The sequence below is a fragment of the Glossina fuscipes genome, unplaced genomic scaffold (assembly GCF_014805625.2).
Source record: "Glossina fuscipes isolate IAEA_lab_2018 unplaced genomic scaffold, Yale_Gfus_2 110, whole genome shotgun sequence".
In the NCBI taxonomy this organism is placed as follows: Eukaryota; Metazoa; Arthropoda; class Insecta; order Diptera; family Glossinidae; genus Glossina; species Glossina fuscipes.
Genome location: NW_023998453.1, coordinates 1404307 through 1426244, shown reverse-complemented (window position 1 = coordinate 1426244; position 21938 = coordinate 1404307). Strand labels below are relative to the sequence as shown.

General features: G+C 29.7%; 1 protein-coding gene across 17 annotated transcripts in view; it reads right to left on the bottom strand.

Annotated features, from left to right (window-relative positions):
* The window catches only part of LOC119638844 (heterogeneous nuclear ribonucleoprotein R), a 60497-nt gene that overhangs the window by 1396 nt on the left and 37163 nt on the right, over positions 1 to 21938 (bottom strand). For 5 of the 17 annotated variants that reach the window (XM_038035897.1, XM_038035900.1, XM_038035896.1 and 2 more), the window contains exons 6-12: positions 20110 to 20243; positions 19900 to 20028; positions 18667 to 18807; positions 17662 to 17768; positions 16785 to 16912; positions 9242 to 9473; positions 394 to 1115 (exon numbers count right to left, since the gene is read on the bottom strand). In XM_038035897.1, coding sequence (XP_037891825.1) covers positions 1073 to 1115; positions 9242 to 9473; positions 16785 to 16912; positions 17662 to 17768; positions 18667 to 18807; positions 19900 to 20028; positions 20110 to 20243 — 914 coding nt within the window. In that variant the 3' untranslated portion in view covers positions 394 to 1072. Of the gene's footprint in view, positions 1 to 393; positions 1116 to 9241; positions 9474 to 11978; positions 12154 to 12368; positions 12557 to 16784; positions 16913 to 17661; positions 17769 to 18666; positions 18808 to 19899; positions 20029 to 20109; positions 20244 to 21938 lie in introns of those variants that run through there. The other 12 variants (XM_038035906.1, XM_038035904.1, XM_038035901.1 and 9 more) reach the window with 9 other exon arrangements.

Below are 21938 nucleotides of genomic sequence, written 5' to 3'. Positions count from 1 at the left end.
GTGTGTGTGTGTGTGTGTATGTATGTATGTGTACGTATGTGTATGTGTGTGTGGGGGAAGGGCGGTTGGATACGCTTGGAGGGGAAATGTTGGATAGGAATGGTGATGGGATAATAATGGGATTCATGGTAACGAATGATTAATTTATTGTTTTTGTGGAGAAGAGAAATATGATTGTTTTTACAAAAAAACTAACGAACAAGTTAATGACAATAAAAACAAATTACGTAAAAAATCTGATGCTATCGAAACATATGTATATATAATAAAACACATGTATGTATGTATGTATGTATGTATGTATGTATATATATATATATATAAAGGTAGGTATATTTAGAGAATATGTATATATATATAAGAAGGTTTCTTATAAAAATTTAATTTACTATCTTTTGGATGTTTTTTGTATTTTTTTTTTTTTTTTGTTTTCCTTTTTATTTTAAATCTCGCGCACGCGTTTCTTCCCCAATAAGCAAAATTTTTTAAATTCTCGTTCTCTCTCCCCTTCCTCAACAAAAAAAGACAAGAGAGATTAAGGAAAGGATACATACACAATCATGTTTTTTTGGTATTGATATAGGATATGATCGAGTGAGTGGTAGGCGAAAAAATAAAGACAAAAACACAGAAAAGCTCGTAGTCTCAAATTACAAATTTTTACAATTTACGTTCAACAACACATACAAAATTCAAATCAAACGTTCGAAAACATATATATATTTTGACAAGTAAGAGAAATGCTTTCATATATATGTATGCATATATATCTATATATAACGGGAAAGTTATGGAGTCGAGTCGAGAGAAAATCTTTCTCTTGTGTGTTTCTTAACGCAAGGGAGAGTGTGATGTGTGTTTCACAAATATTTTCGTTGATGTATTTGAGAGAGGGAGAGTGAGAGATTATGATTTATAATATGATGCATTTTTTTTTTGATTTTGATTCCTTTACAAAAAATATGGTTTAAAAAAAAAGAACAACAATTCATTGAACTGAACTGAACTGAACTGATTGATCTTGACTTGAAAAAAGACTTTTCGGTGAGCAGAATGAAATTTCAATGAGTCTTTAGAAAACGTTCATTTGGCTTATGCGTGGACTCCAATCGATGCTAAAATTTTTCATTAATTGTTAAACGAAAATAATAAAGAAAATATTATTAAATTAGTAAAGTAATTAAATAAATTGATTGAAAAGATATTAAATTAAAGGGTCTATAAAAATAAAGAAAACGATTTGAAGTAAAATTATACATTATAGTATGGTATAGTATATGTATATATGTATAGTATATCTATATATATATATATATTCATTATCGATGAAGGACTGGTTTATCATCTATCATCTAATGCTGATAGATGCAATCTTTTCTACAATTACTTATACGTCTATTGTTGCAGTTTGCAGCGGTTGGGCTGATTGCAAAACTAATGTTTTGCTAAGTTTTGTCCAAATTAGAAATGTTCTCGATCTTCTATTTGTAAGGAAATATTTGTTAGAATCGCATAATCATTTATTGAACGACCCTCAAAGGACTTGCAATACATGAAGATAGCAATTGAAAGATAATTGACTGAAGGCAGTCAGACACAATATAATGTTCACTCTCCTGATGATTTGGATTCTTTAGATTATCCATTATATTGATTAGCTAGAGTTGTCAGAATCACTATCAGCGCAAAACTATTTTATAATGCTACTTTCTTAGCCCCTGATATGGAGCCGGCCATATAGCTCACGAAGAAAATGAAATCAATCTCTCAATCACTCCATATTGACACCCGTTTCTGCTTCCTCTTCTTTAAATTTGAAGTAACTTCAAAGTACTAATTATTGAAAATGCTATAATCTTCGATATGGGGAAACGCCGAGGATGAGTTCGAATTACTTTGTCTCTGACATCATGGGAGAACATTGTGTGGAATTCCGATTCGTGCCCATGCACACGTCCGATTTTAAGCAAATCTTTTTACTTAGTATATATTAGGAAAAGTTCTAGGCAAATGCAAATGCATTTAAACGATAAAAATGTACATGAGAGAACCTCCTGTAAAGCCTGCAACGTTTAAGTCCAACAGATTTCTGATAGCAAGCAGTAAAATTGCTCAATAATCAAAAAAAAATTAAGTCTAGGATTAAGCAATTGATTAGACCGGTTCAGGCACTTTTTACAGATAAAATAATACAAAGGAGATCAGGTGAAAACCAGTCCTGCCAATCGTTCAATCGACCCACTACTACTTTAAAAAAATTTATCGATAGTCACGTCAAGCCTTTTTTTTTTGATTATATTTTGTGTTTTTCTTTTAAAAATATTTCATAATTTTACTTCCAATCTTTCAATACGTATATATAAAAAAAAGAATTTTTTTTTAATCTATAAAAAAAATCTACGAAAGATACACAGAACGAAATTTAAAAGCAACTTAAAGTAAAAGAAAAAAAAAAATTAGAACGAAACAAGAAAGAAGAAAATTGTGTGATTTTCCTTTTTCTTTACGAAAAAAAAAAAAAAAAATTCAAAATGTTTTTGTGTATTTCACAGTTAATTCGATAATTAATAATAATAATAATTAATTTATAATAACAATTTTAATAAAAAGATTATTGATAAAAATATTCAAATAAAATCGTGGATCAAAATTGAATCGATTAGTATTGAAAAAAAAGAACCTTTATACATATATTTAATAGAAAGAAAAAAAAAAAAAAAGTATTATGTAAACGTTTGCCGAAAAAAAGATTTAAGAAAAATTGCTTCAGCACTTAATAAAATAATAAAAAAATATCTAATGAAAAAAAATATATAATTTTATTGAATAGAAATTTTTTAATTATGTTTCATCTATATATATTTTTATATATTAAGTAATAATGTAAACAAAAATTTCGTTTTACTAAGTGCGTTCAATAAAATGTGTAAATATATTTATATATAAAAATATGTATATAAACACAAATATATATATATATATATATATAGCTTCTTCTTTTTCATTTTTGTTGTCGTTTAATTACTTAAGGAGACAGTCGGTCATCAATCTTTACACTGATTCTTTTCTTTTTAAGCCAAAATTGGTTTTCTTCATTTTAGGCCAAACCATTGTTAAAAGCACTGAATTTTTTTAATTAGGTAAGGCGGTTAAAAATGCGGATATTAATCTTTTTTTTTCTTTTAAATAAATGACGTTTTACCCATACATAAGTATATAATATATGCGAAATTATATACATCATGCGAATTGTATTCTAATGACATCAAGGATGCCTTAATTAGCCTTTGGAAGAAAATTGGCGTTGAAACATCACAGTTAAGCTCCGAGGTCCTAAGATCGCCATTGATCGCCGCCACGACAAACAAGATCAACTGGAAAAATTTGAAGAACGTTTATTACAAAAATAATATTGTTCTTTAGGGAAAATAAGGGGACCGCCCTTTTCAAAACGTACCTTTTATTTTCAACATAGACCAAGGCACAGCGGCTATATAGTGTTTATTGCATTCCAGAAAATAAAAAAAGAATATTCGAAATCATTCACCCTCAAGAAAGTAAAAGCGTGATGGCTCATAACGATTTAAAACCGATAAAAATATGACTTTCGCACAACTTGGTTTGAAAAAATAAGAAAAATTTTAATGAAAGGGGATGGACTCTTTGAATACGCCAAATAGACTAGCTGGAAAGCTCCGAATAAAATACGCTTTTAATAGCGCGAATTGCGAAAGATAGATGAAAACCTGAAAGCAACACCATTATCGTTCGATCATAATCATCGGATGTGAAAGGCTTCACGAGGCAGTATGTGAACTGAACGACAATCTGAATCATGAAAAATGGAAAAATTATCAACGAACGAGAAGAAATGAGTGCCGCAGTCCGCCTGCAGGCAAATGATAAAAAGGAAATTTGTTTTTCACACTCTTTCCACACCTTTTTTTTTTTGTGAACTTGCTTTGGGAATACGAAATAAAATGTGATTGAGGTTAGGCCGCTAAGAGCAACATGATCATAATTATCAAAATTCCTTTATTTAGACTTTCTAAAGAAGTCGCATAAGATTTCTTACTAAGTCGCTAAGAATAGACTGTAAATAATTTAATTCCGATCGAACCATTTTGATCGTAACACGAAGGCTTTGCTTTGCGAACCAGGAGTATAATATAAACTTCAATTTCTGTCATAGGTTAGCGCTTGTTTCAAGTTAATGGATGCCACTGCGCACAGCAGCTTCTGCATCGAAGATAACACAAAAAGGTACCCCATTGGTGTCCGTCTTGGATTTCTTTCGACAATTCACTTGGATTATCTGAAAAACGGCGAGTGTTTTGATAATAATGATTTTGTTTTTTGTTTTTTTTTTGTTTTTTTTCTTAATTCCGCACTATTAACCGCCGGTCACCTAATATTATGGATCAATAATAATTTGATTGTTTGATTGTGATATTTATGGAATGCATTGGTCGTCTATAGCTTATTTTAAATGTTTTTGTTTTTATTGATCTTAAAAAAATTATATATACAAACGTCTTTTTCTTTCTTTAATGGTTTTCGCGATGTTTCGTATTTTCATTTTGGAAAAATTTTTCCTTTTTTTGAAAATTTACTTTGGTTTTTGGTTTTTTTTTTTTGATTTTTGTTTTTAGAGTTTTATGACAAAATTAACAACAAAATCATGTTGTTTTTTGTTGAGGATTTTTTGAATGTTTCAAAATGTAAAGAGAGGTCTTTTGTTTTGTTTTGTTTTTTTTTTTTTTCCTATTTTAGCAGGATTTGGGAGTGAGGATTTAGGATATTCTCAAGTTTTTAAATAATAAAAACAACTGTAAAGTAATAATTGAAAAATAAAAATATATAAAAATAAATACTAATTCGTTTTTTGTTTGATTTATTTGCTTTTTTTTTTTAAACAATTTTTAGTTTCTATATATATTTTTATACACAAAAAAGGCTTTCCATATAGAAAAAGAAAAAATGCATTTTTCTTTGTTTTTCATTTGCACAACACAAACAGATGACATATATGTTTATAGTTAAAAGGTATAATAGCACAAATTTTTCTTAAATCCCGAAGAGATTGCAATCTCCTACCATCATAATAAGATAACCCGCATGCAGTTGACCTCATAATGTGCCTTTTTTTTTGAAATATCGCATTACTGCCACAAATAAAGCATAGTGATGTGTAACTGAACATAAATTACGGACAGGCTTCTGGAAGCGAGACGCGAATACGATTCTACCGAAAGTTTGGCAAAAGCAGACAACAATAAAAGCATTTGGACTGCATATCGAAATCCAATATTCTGGATTTGGTGACGGTCGATGAGTTCATCATTGATGGGCCTTCTGTATCCATAGTATCCTACAGTTATAGCTTTTCTATTTGTAGTGTTTCTATTGCCAGCTTTCGGTATTCATAGTGCCATGCACTGCCCTATACGCGAATTGATAGCCTCCTAGGTATTGCGATAGTCTTTCGCATTGTTAGTCTTCATTGATTGTCTTCTGTATAGATTGCTTCCTGTATTGATTGTATGCTGAATTGTGTTCTGCATTTATAGTACTCCGTATTCATAGTTTCCTACGATGGATTGATAGTCTTTTGTATTTATAGTGTTCCTCTCGGTACGGTTTCTATTGATAGCTTTCCGGGTTCATAGTGTTCTGCATCGTGTTATACTGTGGATTGGTAGTCTACTTTATTGACAGTCTTCTAGTGTCCTCTGTACTGACAGTATTCTACAATTTACATTCTTTGATCATTTTCTGCACTCATAGTTTTCTATAGCGGCGGCAGGGACTTTCTTGCTACTGTTACCTACTACTAGAGTTCTTTGTTCATGGTCTCCTCTGTTCATTGTGTTTTCTTGAAAGTTTTCTTTATTAGGGCTATTCTGTAAAGGAGTCGCCTTCTGCATTAGCGATGTTCCGTATTCATGATGTTTTGCATCGAGGATGTTCCTTATTAATGATTCACTTTATTGATGGAGTTCTCTACTAATAGAGTTCCACATTAACGTTGGTAGTGTTTTATTGTTGTATTGCTATTTTGTATTGATAATGTTCCACCAAACCAACAGAAAAGAAAAAATAAAAGCGTGAAAAGAAACCATAACTGTGGTGTTCATTAGTCTGTTAACCTTGCACCTTCTAGGCCCTATAATACATTTGTGTTCCGATCGATGACATTGGCGATGACATTCAGTGGCGCAAGAAGGCTTGAATGGTATCGATGAAAGATATATTTAGCTAGCGACAGTACTTTCAAATAAAGCGATTGTCTCGCGTATTAAAAAAAAGGCTCATTATTAGGTATCAACTACGCCTTGCGAAGGATAATCGCACAGTTGTTAGTGCGATTCAAAAAAAAGTTTTTTCTTGTCCTTTGTATATATATATATACATGTATTTTATACTATTATACCTTCTAAATCCAAATTTGTATATAATAACGAGATATTATACACAAACACTTTTATTGTTTGAAAAGGCACAACATTTAAAATAGAAAGAGGAGAGAGAGAAACACAACAAAGAATTTATTATAACATTGAAGAGTTAGAAAAAAAGAAGAGACATGCATATACAAAAGAAAGTGTTTTAAGTATAATATATCAAAAAAAAAAAAGAAAAAATAAACAAAGGATTTTTCTGCGTTATTAAGGAGAAATCCTTGTTTCATAAAATAAAGTTTTAAACAAACAAAACAAAAACATGATTTATTATTATTATTATTATTATTTTTATTCTCATTTGCAAAACAAACATATTTTATTTATATACATATTTATATATGTATTTATATATATGTACATATATATATATGTGTATGTATATATATACATATATATATATATATCTATATATATGTATTCCTTTTTAACTAATTTTAAACAAAATTACAAACGATAAAAAAAAATGCATTAAAATTCTGAATCTAGTTTTCCTTTTCACAAAAAAAAAAACAACATTTATATTATATATGATAGATAATAATGAGGACCTTTAAGTTGAGTAATAATGATAATAATATAATTATTATAAGTTAAGAGTAATATGATTATACAATTTAAAAGGAAAACGCAGAGTAAATTAAAATAAAAAAAAATCAAACAAATTATAGAGAAAATTACAATGAAGTCTTTTTGTGATCTAATTGAATATTGAAATGATATATATGTATATCACTGCTGCTAATATCGTTATTTAGTAGCTAAAACATTAATAAGAAGGAGGAGAAGGAAGGAGAAGGCGCGTTTATAATAAAATCGATACGAACTAAAATTACTTCTAGATATTTAAGAATTTCTAAAAAGATTTAATATCTCTATTTTAACTAACTAACTATTAATTATAAATTGAATACAGAGTACGTGACGCTTCTTACTTTTTAAGGAATGACATGTTGAAAAGAAAGAAATGATGGAAAAAAGCTATATATTTTACTGTTTACCCACACCACCTAAAGTAATGTTATATCGTTAAGAATGGATGGACAGACATCGGGGTCAACGGGGTTTATTACTGTGTGAAAGTAGAATTTTTCAAACTTTAGTCCTGAAATATCATCGATGGGCACGTGTGGATGTACAGCAGCTAGGTTTCAGCCGGACGGATTAATTTCCACGGCAAAGCTGGTTTGGAATATTTGGAATACTTTAACTATACATTCTCTTAGATGCAATCGGTGAGTCTCCGACAATGTATGTCGGCTTTCAGAAGAGGTCATTAGGTTCATTATCACTCCAACTTTATTCTTTCGTCTTTTATTTCAACTTTTGTAAATTAGGTTCATTCAAACTGAATTGATAGGACTCATATACAACTCGTGTATAGAGGGCTTGGAATATAAATGGATATCTTGTCGTCCATATCTTCGTTTTTGTCTTAAAAAACCTAACATCACATAGACGAGCGGACTGTGTCATGACAGTATTTTGATTTTCGTATGCTGACAGTATGACTCGCAAGATATTACCAAGGAAATTGCAAGGGAAAACACGGCTAAAGTTTTGGGTATGACTACGTTTTTCGTGTAATCGAATTAGTTTGTCTCAGCTTCTGAACTGCTGAGGTATATTTGAGAAAACACTCACGACACTTGGGACAGAAAAGTTGACTGGAACTCAATAAAGGGATGGTTGCTAGCTCGTCTCCATGCCTCTCCCCACTTCCCCAGACAGCTTCCTTCTTTCCATCTTACTTATCACCTTTCTGGGGTGGGTGGGTCAATTAGTTAGGGATAAATTACAATTTTTAATGTATATAAGTAACAGAGAGGAGAATGAAAGATAAATGGTCGGTGAAATAAACACAAATTAACAATTGTTTCTCTTTTAAAATTACATATTAAAAGCTACTTTTAAAACTAATTTTATATATTATTGAAGGAGAATAGTAGAAAATTATTAAAAGAAAAAAAAACGATCATAACAATGTTTCTAAGTATTATAAAAAAACCAACACTAAATTTTCTTAGTTTTGTTTGTTTAAAATATTAATTATATATATATATATATATATATATAATATATATAATTAATATAATATATATATATAAAAATTTTAAGAAGAAAGAATTTTATATACATATATATATGTATGTATATATATATATATATATATATATATATAGAAGAATTAAAAATAAATAATGATAAGAAAAAAGAATTGTAATTGTTGCTGTTGTTGTTGCTGTATTGATTATGTAATATATAAGGTGTAATGGTAAGTAAAACGAGGTAGATAGAGATAAGACAACGAGGGAGCGAGAAAGAGAAAGAGGCAGAGAGAGACACAGAGAGAGAAAGGGATAGAGAGAGAGAGAGAGAGAGAGAGAGACAGAGAGAGAGAGAGAGAGAGAAGGTTATAAAGAGAGATAATAAGTGATGGAAAATAGTAATAGTAGTAAGAATTTTCCAAATAAAGATCCAAAGGTTAAAGGTGTTTGTGTTTTTTTACTTTCATTGTTTAGAAACTCAAACAAAAATTGATTTTCATTAATTTTTAACTTTCTTTTTTTATATATGATTTTAATCGACAAAGGGGGAGAAAATAGATCGGTTTGGTTTAATTTTAATTCATTGTTGAGAAAAAAAGAGAAACAGAGAGAGAGAGAGAGAGAGACAGAGAGAAAGAGAGTGAGCGAGATAAGAAAACACAGAAGAACGGGAGGTTTTTTTTGCTTTTTTTTTTAATTTTTTGTTATTGTTGTGGTTTTAGATTTTCTCACCTGGTAAATTTTGTAGCGGTTGGGCGTGCTGAGTGCCACGAGCGCTGGGACGAATTTGTCCCACCCCACGGACCCCCCCGGTTGCTGGCGGAGCCCCCTGAGCGGTGGCCCCCCGTTGAGCCGCCACCGCCGCCGCCACCACCGCCGCTTGAGGGGCCCCCTGACGACTGATGTTGCCACGGAGCCCAACGGTTCGGCCACGCGCCGTGATTCCACGCCCACGGCCAACCCCCTGCAATCATCGTCGTTATCATCATCATTTTCATCAAAAACCAAGCCAAGTCGTCCACACCATCATTATTATTATGGTCGTCATCGTGATCATCATTATATTTAACGCGCGGGCGGTCATTGAATTCATATATTCATTCGTTACATCCATCGATTGTTTTTTTTTTTTTCAAGGTTATTTAAAAGTATATATATGTATGTTTTATATATATATATGTAGATATATATATATATGTATATATATATATATATATATGGATCGCCAAGTTTTTTTTTTTTTGCATAGTGATAAAAATTAACATAATTTTGTGGGATAATTTTAGGTTTCGTTTTTCGGTTATTGATTAATATTTTTTCATGTATACGGGATTAAGAGAAACATGTAAGAGGATTTCAATCATAATTTTGTTGTTTTTTTTTTTTGTATTTTTGGCAGTGATATTTTTATGCATCGGAAGCCAACACAAATTTGGAATGTTTAGATAATCAAATTGGGTGGTCAAGGTTTGATTCACATTATCATTTTTTTTTTTGACGAACATATATATAATTTTTTTAAGATTGTTTAAATTTTTGTCATGATTTTATTGTTGTTGTTATTATTAAGAGTTTTTTTTATATATGTATATATATATTATTATTATTTTATTTTTTTTTGTTTGAGAGACAGTGAAAAAGTTAGCAAGAGATAGAGTTTGTTTCACATATAACATAAAAAATATAAAAGAAAAAAAAGAAAAAAGAAAAAATCGAAATAAACGCGTTAGATATTTATCTCCTTGTGGTATGGTATTAGAGAGTATGTGTTTCTTTTTAATTAAAAAAAAAAAAAACACTAAAAAAAATATGAGAATAAATTATTTTTGTTTAAAAAAAAAAATGTAACTAAAAAAAAAAAAATTAATATGCTGCATATTTACACAAAGGGAAAAAAATTTAAATTTAATAAAAATAACAAAGCTGAGAAAAAAATCCTCTTTAAAAACACTTAAATTCTAAAACAATCTTTCTCTAAACTTTTTAACGTTTTTATTTATTATATTTTTTTTTTTTATACATAAATAAAATGCGTAGCTTGCCATTAATTTTTTGTTATTTTTAAAAAATAATAAGTTTAATTTTTAATATATTTGAAGCAATTACTCAACACAAAAAAGCACTAAAACTCGCCAGTAAATAAAAGCTTACAAAATAAAGCGTTTTAAGCATAAAAAACGCTATAAACGCTTATTAATATTATACTGGATTATTCACGATGATTAACGCTTGGGGTTCAGAGAGTAAATCAAACATTAATAAATAAAAATGCCCTCACTTAAGGGTAGTTAGTAATCGTGCTCCACAGGAAATATACTATTTCCCAAGCAATAGGAAGTTGCCTTGTTCTCTAAAGCAAGGAGCCGAACCTTAGGCTTCAGTCTAAGCCAGCCAGCAGAAATATAAAATGGAGCATCTTAACTTTAGAAGCGACTTAACTTTACGACGATTTTAGCTAACGAAGATTTACTCTCTCGTGTAGTTCATTGCTTTTGAGCTTCTTTTAAAGGACATAAATTGTTACTACTGTATATCATTTAGTAGGTGTCTGAATATATTCCAAATTCTTTCATTTCAAATAAGAATTTCGAAGATATTTAGAGCTACGAAACAGTTATGGTGTAGCGATAAGCGTTTTCTTCGCCAAAATTGTGAAGCGATTTAAAAATGCCGTTAAAATGTTGGGAAGTTTTGAAACCTACATAATAAGTGCCTTAGGTTTCATTGGAAGCTTTTGGACCTTTCTTTACTTGGGGTTAAGGAACGGCCTTTCATTAAGATGATGGAAGAGGAGGAAGAAGTCGGTTTAAGGTAAGTCTTATTATAATATTTTATATAGAAGGATTAGAAGACCGATTGTTAACCTTTTGTATCAATAAACGTTCATAGCTTTTAATTTTAAATAATAAAATAAGCGTAATTTACATTGAATATTATTATAACAATAATAATAAATAATAAGCGGCTTACAGCGGTATTAAAGCGTAAAAATAAAAAAGTGCGTATTAATATTAAATCATTTAAAAGCTTAAAGTATTAAAAAAAAAAATAACAAAGCAAAACCCAAAGAAAAAATAAGGCACAAAAAAGGAAGGAAATGAATATAATAAAATCAGTTAGTAAAGTATATAAAAGTAAAAAGTCAATATGAAACTATTGATGTTGATGATAAGATAATTCTGTTAATAAGTGGGGTAAACAGTGATTAAGAAAAGAGATTGGCTGTTCTTGATTATTGGTTGTGGTTATTGGTGTTTTTTTTTTTTTTTTTTTAGGATTTTAATTACATGATTAATAATCGGAAAAAATGGTGCTTTGTCAATTTTTTTTTTAATTCACAATTTTTTCTTTCTTTTCCTTAAACAAAAGCGCAAGAAAATGGTACTAAACAAAAAAAAAAAAAAAATTTATAAAAAATTGTAAATTTTGAAATTTAGTCCAAATTAAAATATTTTTGCTAAATACGAACACTAAGGTCGTGAACAATTTTAATAAAATTTTTCTTTTTTGCATTTTTTTTTCCTTTTAAAAATAACGCTGAATAAGAAGATTTGCTGAAGTAGTTGCTGTTGGTGTTGCTGTCATGATTTTTGTTGTATGTAAAGTGATTGCAGAAGAAGGAGTTTTAATAATATCCATATAGTCTTGTTTTGTTTTTATTTTTGGAGTAACGTTTTTTCAGAAAAAAATTAAAAAATTGAAAAAAAATTTGTATTATATTTTAAAAAATTGTAGAAACAAAACGATTAAAAAAAAAAAAACAGATGTAATAAAAAAGTAATTGAAGTTTTTGAAAAAAATTATATTAAAAAGAAGAAAAAAAAATAATTAAAGATTAAAATGTAAAAACAAAACCCACCACATTGTTACGTGCTGTTCTCTGCATGCCACCAGCGGCGGGTCCACCAGTGGGTATTGGTGCTACACCGCTGGGGGGAGGATAATCAAAGAAACATTCTCCATCATAGGTGCGATAAAAATCATCATAATACGTATCATTGTAGCCACCGCGATATTCCGAATAACCATAAAAGTCATAATCAAAATCTAAACAAAGAATTCGTTTTTTGTTTTTGTTTTCGTTTTGCAATTGGATTTTTTTATTTGTTCGTTTTCATTTTCAATCAATCGAACCGCATTTGGAAATTTTAAATGGGAGAAGAACAAAGCAAAAAACAAAACATAAAAAACAAAAAAAAATTAAAACCAAAAATTTAGTTAAAAATTCATTTTAAAAATCTAGAAATAAAGTAATAAAAATGTAACGAGAGAAATTAACTTTAAATGCTTAGATAAATAGATAGATACACAACACAATGCCTCCTCCTTCTTTTAAATCTCAGATTGGGGGAAAAATTTCGCTAAGAGAAATTTTTTTGAAGTATACGAGACCTCGGAAATAATGTAACCAAGCTTCCCCTCTAGCCTATAATAAAATCAATCAAAGTTCAGCAGTTGAGACACAGTTATTTTAAAGACTTAAGTAGCCGGCTTAGGCTGCGCGCATTGCGACTCCTTATCATGCGTCGGCTGAGCACTTCTTTAATACTCGCCCACCTGCACGATCACTCTAGTTATAAGAATTACCTTTACATGAATTCCTCATTCGACAACACTATCCTTAATAGTAGAAAGATATTTGTTGCCTTGAGCTGGTTATTCGCGTGTCAGAAAAATAAAAAGAGTGAGAACACAGGCTTTTCATACAAAACCCAAGTTTTTAATTAAGTAAAAGTTAATAATTTTCTAAACAGATTAAACAAATTCCTTCAACATAGAAAGTATTTTATCCGAGGTCGATTAAGCAAATTTCTTAGAGTAGCGGAGGAAAGAACGTGCTTTCGGTTGGCATCATATTTTGCTTCCATCTCATTTAAATGGTACCCAACTACTGAGAATACATCAATCAAGCTTCAACTTGTCGATCTCATTTTTGTTGCATCTGTAGACGTCAGACGAACACAATGCATTGCGGTCTTAATACATCTGCGGTTTTTGCGATGTGTATCGCTCGTTTATATTTTACGGCATTGATCCTACACTATGAACTTACATTAGTAAATAACCGCGAAGGTCAACTCAACCGATGGTGCAATAGCTAAATATCACAACTTCGTGACCAAGGCAGACCGAACTGATCACGAATCTTCCACTATTATAGGATATCGACATTATAAAATTAGGGTCTGCCACACCTTTAGAATCAAAAAAAAAAAAAAAAACAAATAGGCAGAACCATTCGTGCTTAGTTACATCGAATTGATTATTAAAAAATTTGATTTGCCCAATTCCTATGAAGTAGCTAACCTGAGTTCTTTTTATTCTCGCTTCACTTGAAGAAGGAGATAAGACAGTAACATACGGAAAAACGTTACAATGTCCTGGGTAAGTGTGTGACAGTTATGAAAATAATTCAGTGCGTAAGGGAGGCCATGAACGGTGTGGGCAGGTTAATGAGATCAAATTTCTTCTAAACGAAATTTCTGTAACTAAAAAATCGGTCACATAATAATCTAATCACTTGTTGTTGCAATCAGCTGGGAAAACTGGGTCGTGATGTATTCGAAATTTGATAAGTTATCCCATGAGTGATCACTACTCCATTTATAAGACTGATTTTGTAAGGATCCAACATAGAAGCAGAGCTTTAAGAGGAGTGGGGTAGATCTGTTTATTGCAGATAGTCCAAAAACATTAGGATGACTGGGACGATATGATTTCGGATAACGAAGCTAATATTGGGATGTGCATGTGGAATGTGTTTGTATATAACATTTTAGATCAGCGTGTTATATTTCCACAGATTTTCAAATAAAAGACCTGTAGAGTATGCTAATCGAATATAATGCTGATCGAATATATATGCCCCGTTCAGATGTAAAATTGGACTTTTCTTTTAATTAAAAAATATAATATCTCAGATAACTACTACGGCATTAATTGATAATTTGACCCATAAAACTCGAGCATACTATATTGCTGGATCGCGCCACAACTTTGGATATCCTTTTACGGATTAAATGAGTCAAAAAATCTCGGAATTTTCGAAAACATTAAGCGGAGAGATTCATTTGCAAAATACACTATGCAAAATGAAAAAAAAAGCAGCAAACAATGGGAGAAACACTTAATATATACGCAGTTCGTTACATTTTTGTTACTTTTTTTTATAGCAATGTTGATAAATTATATTTATTTTTTATTTTTAAACTACATAATTACTAAGAAAGTAAAATTTAAAACAAAACAAAATTAATTTTTGCTCGGTGTACTACTACTGATAACAAGGGCCGAGAGATATTTTTGGAAAAATTTACTTAATTTTAATATATAAGAAGAAGAAGAATAAGTACACAGGGTAAAAAGAAAGGGAAAGAGTAGCCTATTTTTTAATGCACAATACGCTTTAACAATGCTTTGGCCTTTTTCTCTTCCTGAATTGAATGTGTGGTATTTATATATATATATATATATATATATATATATTATATGATGAATTTGAACACGACGCGAATCAATATTTTCAATATTAGTTTTTATTCCATTTATTTTTTTCCGTGTTAAACTTTTGATGTTTAAGGAAAGTTTGTGTGAGAGTGAGTAGTGAAGGGCAACGTTTTCACAATTTTCAGGTTCATTTTTAAGGGATTGGCTTGACCTTCCAACCATGTATATATGTAGTCGTGTGCGGGCGTATGCTTGTGTACATGCGTACGGTGTGTGTGTGTGTGTGTGTGTGCAAAAAAAAAAAACAACATTACTTACCGGTAAAACATCAATAAGTAAACAGGATGTTTAACATTTGCTACATATAGAGAACGAACAACAACACAATTGCAACATTTAATAAAACATATACATATACATATCAAAGAGATATTGTAGTAGTGTATTAAGTAGCAAAGGAGCTGTTTTTTTTTTTCTTTTCTTTTTCTAACAATATATTTAAAAAATATTTATAAATATTTAATAAAAATATTTGTAATTGTAGTAGTAAATGTTAGGAGAGAGAAAAATGGTTGATTATATAAAAAATTATATATGTGGTAGTATTAGCAGTAAAGGAGGCGCAGCTTTATGATTTAAAAAAAAAAAGAAAGAGAAAATGCTCTACATTTATATGTAGTAGTGGTGGTAGTGGTGGTAGTAATTGCAACAATGCTTTCTGCAGTATACAACACACACGACTGATTTTGATTTCTTTTTTTTTTTTTTAAGGAATTTCATTTTATAAACACAAACACACAACAACACAGATTATATTATAATTTGAATAAATGGAATAAAAACAAAAAAAAAAAAAGAAGAAAAATTCGTTTCTTTCTTGCTTGATTTAAGAGAAAATTTTTAATTTTCATTTGAATAATTTTTATATATAGGAGAAAGAGTAAGTTAATTATTATTGATGCATGCAAAATTAATGAAGAATTTGAAAAAAAATAAAAAAAATAAATAAATGTAAGATAATAATTTACAAATTTGTGCACAGACAATTATATGCAGACACGCACGCAGTAATACAACGAGATGATGATGATGAGTGGGGGACGGGGGGTGTAAGAGTTTAGTATATATCTATATAGATATATATATATAGATATATGTAAGGATCATGAGAGAAGAGAGTATTTTTATTAAATAGCGAAGTAGAAAAAGGCACAAAAGGATGATAAAAATTATAATGAAAATTAAACCATAAAAAAAAGCTCAGTTATTTTCATAGAACCGAGGAAAATAAAATCAAACACAACAAATGCCATAGAAAGCTTTTTCTTTTGTTAAGTCACAAATTGTTAAAATAAGTTAGTAGAGTAAAAGTATATATATCACTTTTACGATAATTTAAAAACAAAAAATAAAAAATAATTTGGTTTGATATTAACATCAAGTAAAAAAATATTTGTTTTTAAAATCAAACCTAATTATTTTTTATTTTTTGTTTCTTTTTTTTTTTTTTTAAAGGACTCTCCCTAATCAAAAATGACAATAATGCGCACAACATAACTCCAGTTTATACGGAAATTGGTTAATATTCTTACCAAAAAAAAATTTTTTTTGGTATTAATTTTCTTTTCTTTTTCTTTAAAGTAAACATATATTATTCTCAACTGCAAAAACTAAATATTTTAATTAATAAAATTAAAAATATGTATCTTATATGACGCGACTTACTAAAAAGTCACACAATATTTTCAAATAATAATGAAATAATAATAATAAAAAAAGAAAAAAATCTCTAAAAAAACGTAAATTAATATAAAAAAATATCACTTACCGTAATCCCGTGGCATTGGTGTACGTAGTGGAATTCTTGGGCCACTTGGTATGCGCATAGGCGCACCCAAAGGTATCATCCCTGGATGTGTTGGCGATAAATTTCTGTATGGAGACAACGTTTCAAAACTTTTGAATGTAAGTTAAATTTTTTTTTTTTTTTTTTTTTAATAGTAATAGAAGATTGAAGAAGAACAGTTGGTTGTTGTTGGTATGATGATGTTATGGTTATACGATATTATAATATTGTTGAAATCGTTTGTTGTTGTTGTTGTAGTTATTTTATAATACAACGATAATGCAATGTCGTGGGCAGCAGTTTTTTTTTTTTTTTTTTTGTTTTTTTTAATATCACCCAAAAAGTACCGTACCGGTTATTATAGTAACAATAATAATAAAATATAAATAATAAATTATTGTTACAGATCGTGTATGTAAGCAAAATACAGATACAGTTGCACAGTAGGTAAGAGAGAAAGAGAAACAAAAATAAGTGAACACATGAAAATATAAAAAAAAAGTAGAAGAAAAACAAATTAATTAAATTATTACATATATATATATATATACGCAGTAGTAAAATTAAAAAAAAAAAAAAGAAGAAAACAAGTTAGTGCTAAATCCCCAATCAAATATAAACCGAATGTAACCGCGCTTAATTTCGAATGAAACCAATTATCACAAAAAACGCCAATCGATATGCACGCACCCCTTTTTCTCCAATAAGGGAAAGAAATTTTCTTAAAAATTTTTGCTTTGCCGCCAATTGAGATGAAAGTATTTTTTCATTTTGTTCTTTTTGAATTTTGAAAAATGTTTTTTTTTTTTTCTTTAGATTGCCGTCTATTTAAATAAAGAAATGATAAAGAACAGCTTACCCAACTATGCCGGGCCTTCCTTGCATCATCTGCATCATACGGCGCTCACGTGCACGTAGAATTTCTTCTTTTTTCTTTTTATCTGAAGGCGGTTTTGCCAGTGAAACCTGAAAACAAAAACAATTTTTTTGTATTAAGTAAATCAAAATTCAATTTCAGTTGCCCGGCGCATTAATGAAGGATGAACGAGAGGTGCATATTTCATGATGTACACGATTGCAACAACTCGCCTGAGGCAATCAGAAAGTGCAATATGCCTTGATGTAAATATTCGAAAAAGTTAGGAAGGATTAGCAGTGGTCTTCTAGTCCGTCAGTCGTCATATCATTGTTATAAAAAACACTGATCTTAAAGATAGCGATCTAAATGGTTATTATTTATTACACGAAAAAAACTGCTCGCCATAATGTGCATTATTGAATATATACTGTGTGTTTTGAAGTTGGTCGCAAAAACAACATCTACCGCAAGACATCAGTTGTTATTATTATTGTACATTGCAAAATGTATATTCAAGCGGTGTGACCTCACAATTATTAAAAGATACCTTGCACGAACCAAATTTAGATTCGCCACTCCGCACGCACAACTTTCTTGAAGGTCTTCACTATGGAAAAGGGAAGATTTCATACAACTTTGTCCATAGCTTTTAAATTGGCCTGTGGATGGCGCAATCTTTTTCTAAGCGACTGTTGCACTTAATTGAAGTTAAAAAGTGAATCGCGGCACTCCTGAATATGAGTGTAATAAGGACTTTTATAGAACATTTGCTCAAATATCCTATACGCATACGCATAATCGATCCATTTTGTGTCGAGAGTCTGCAAAAGCTAATCAACTAGACAATTCCTGCCCCTCCCCACCTAATGCTAAAGACTGACTTATCACCACCACATCTCTTCATCTATAAAAAAAAAGAAGAGTGTTCGTTATCATTTCTACGAGTTAATGATGGTGATATCGTGGATACAGATATATCATAACCATATTTTATTTATAATTTACCTCAATATTAGCAGAACCAACTTCTTTGCCATTTAAGGCTTTCATTGCAACAACAGCACTATCACGATCTTCAAAATGTACAAATGCGTAGTCTTTTATTTTTTTAACACGTTCAACTTTGCCATATTGCTCAAATTGCTCCTGCAAATAAAAAAGAAAAAAAATTCTTTTGAGATTCTTTTCTCGAATTCTCCCGCAAGGGATTACAGCATGCATGTCTATAATAAACGCCGATTAGTTCCGCAGACTTTTTCAGTTAAATAGCGTTACATAATGGTTTTGATACTTAATATATGTTTTACTTTTATATTTAGACCTTGGGCGGAGAGAAAAGAAACAATAAAGAGGAAAAAAAGTGGTCAAAGCGATTGGATTTCCTGACCTACGTTCCCGAAGATGACAAGTATTGTATTCTTCAAATATAATCAAATAAAAATATCGCGAGTAACAAACATTTTCATAAACAAAAGGCTTCCGTAAAAAAGTAAGTATACAAAGATTTGAACGTGTATCATATTAGTCGATGCTATATTACCCTGTACAAAATTGGAAAAAATTAACTACGCCTACCCAATATATCAATATATCAAAATTTAATACTTTTTTCAATAGCTATATAACGCGCCGTAACAAGCTTCAGAAACTATACAAATTCTTGACCAGTTTCAAATATGGAATGCACCTAAACACGTCCTTCTATTCATCTGCCTTCTATTCATCTACCCGCCTGTGCAACTGTGTAGTCTCTGTGGTAGACATTCTTCCATTAGCCAAAAATGAAACAATCGCCTAGAAAATTTTATTTTTATAACTCGCTCGTTTCAAATTCGAAATACACTTAATTATGTGTATGCTTGCGTCTGCCCACCTGTAGCGTCTGCTGCCTGTAGCGTCTGTGGTAAACATTCTTTCGTTCCCAAAAATGAAAATATGGCCTAAAAATTTGCAGAGCAATTTGAAGATGACCTAAACTAGTCAAAGGACATGCCTACAATGCCCACTCTCCTATGCAATAAAAATTGTAAAGAGTTTTACATTCAACGTTCTTCGCCTGCTACTCGTAGAGTGGCAGTGTACCACACAAGTAGCATACCCCATATAAATATTTACACTTTCATTCTGAAAATATAAAAAAATTGGCCGCGCCCATGAAAACTACGTTTTTTTCCTAAAAAAATTTCCAAATTAAATAATGGATTATATAACATTTAAGGCGCATTATTTTTTAAATACCTTCAATTTTTCCTCTGTAACATCCTGTGTTAAATTTCGAACATACAGTACTTTAACCTTAGACATCGTTTGTTCATCTGGCTCTTCTTGTGGATCAGCCCAATCGACAATTATATCACATCCCCAGACCTATTTAATTTTCAAAATAATTTCATTATTTATTCGCAAAAGAGCAAAAAAAAAAAAAAAAAAAACAAGTAAAACACTTACTTTAGTCCTGCCGGTGCCAAGTCTACGTTTTGCTAATGAAGCTGCTTTATGTGATTCGTATTCGAGAAAACAAAAACCACGGTTCTTTTTTTTATCGTCCGGCGAACTATAGATTATCACTTCAATAAGGCCAGCTACAAATATTGATGTAGGTTAGGGAAAACGAAGAAAAATTAATAAAATTAATCAAAATCGTTTTTATTTATTTATATATAAAAAAAAATCAAGTAAATTTCAAGAGAAAAGAAGTAAAAAAAAAAATACAACAAAAATTTTCGAGAATATTTTTTCTTTATCATTTAATATATAAAAAAGCAGAGTAGTATAATGAATACATTTTACATTTTGTATTAATTTGTAATCTTTTGTATTGTTTGTTATGTAAAATCATATAAATTATTCTGCAAATTGGAAATGGAATTCCTTTTAGAAATGTACAACAAAAACTAATGCCAAATCACTTGTTATCCATCTTTAGAATTTATTTAAATTTTTTTTTTTAATTTTTGGTTTTGGTATAAAAGCAACTTAAAATTTACATAATTGCTTAAAACAACGAAAAGGGAAAATTAACATTTTGGGACTTTTTGCTTTTTACAAGATTTTGTTTTGTTTTTTTTTTTTTTTTTTTAGTTTAATTTGATTTGTTATTTATTGACACAACATAAAAAAAAACACCAAAAAGGAGAAAAATATAATGAAAAAAATATTGTAAAAAAATTACACAAAACTAAAAAAGACATTTAGTTAAAGACAAATATATATACATATGTATATATATATATTATATATATATGTATAGTGTAGAAAGTTATATTTAAAGAAAACACGGTAATTTTCAGCTTTTCTTTTGGTTTTTTTTTTTTTTTTTTTTTTGAATAGAATGCTTAAAAAAACTCTTTAAAAACATTTAGAGATATAATTAAAAAAACATTTGTTTAAAAATGTATAAAAAACATATAATGTACATATAGATGTGGCTGTTAGTAATGACGATTTTCTAACGTGGAACGTCGTTAAATCAAAGTTTTTTCTTTCAAATTTTAAAATTTTCATCCTTTTCTTTGCTTAGAAAATGTATATGTACTACTGAATCGAGGTAGACCGGGTCGAAAATATCAGTTACGAACATCTAGGATATGGTAGTCCTCCAAAGGTTTATTTTTAATTATACCCTTCAGTCCGATTCCGCTAGTTTTATTTAAGCAATAGTTTCCTTCAATTTTAACGCTCTTAGGCTTACACAATATAATGTAAGAAAATGGCTCGTAAAAATCTTATTTGCGAACTAATTTACCTAAAACGATATATTTGACTTTGATCAAACAGTGATTTTCCCGAAATAAATCATAATTCAGTCTATTTGTTCTACTGCGATTTTTAAAACAATCACAAATTATTTTTTAAAACTTTTTTTTTTTACATATATATTTAATATCAAAATCTAACGTCCGAATGCAATATAGATTTCCCATTAAGAAGTGTTACAAAATTGCAAATTTTTTCTTGAGTTTTCACATCATCACCCACCTTATAGATGATAAGTGGAATAGAAGGGCAAAGCTTTGCGGAGCGATCGAAATATCGGTTTAGATGTCGAAAATGCCGCTTCAAATAAATCTTTACCTTCAATTTTCTTTTAGTTTCCTTTAGATTGTTTAAGAACATTTTGCATTATTGCACCCACGGTAGAAATCTATTGTAGTAGGCCTTAATGGCTTCGTATCAGTAAATCAAATTTCAAAGAAGAATTTTATTTAAAGCTGTTCGATTTGTTAACAGAACCACACACGCGACTTTTTTTTCGGATCCCGCCAATTAAACTACAG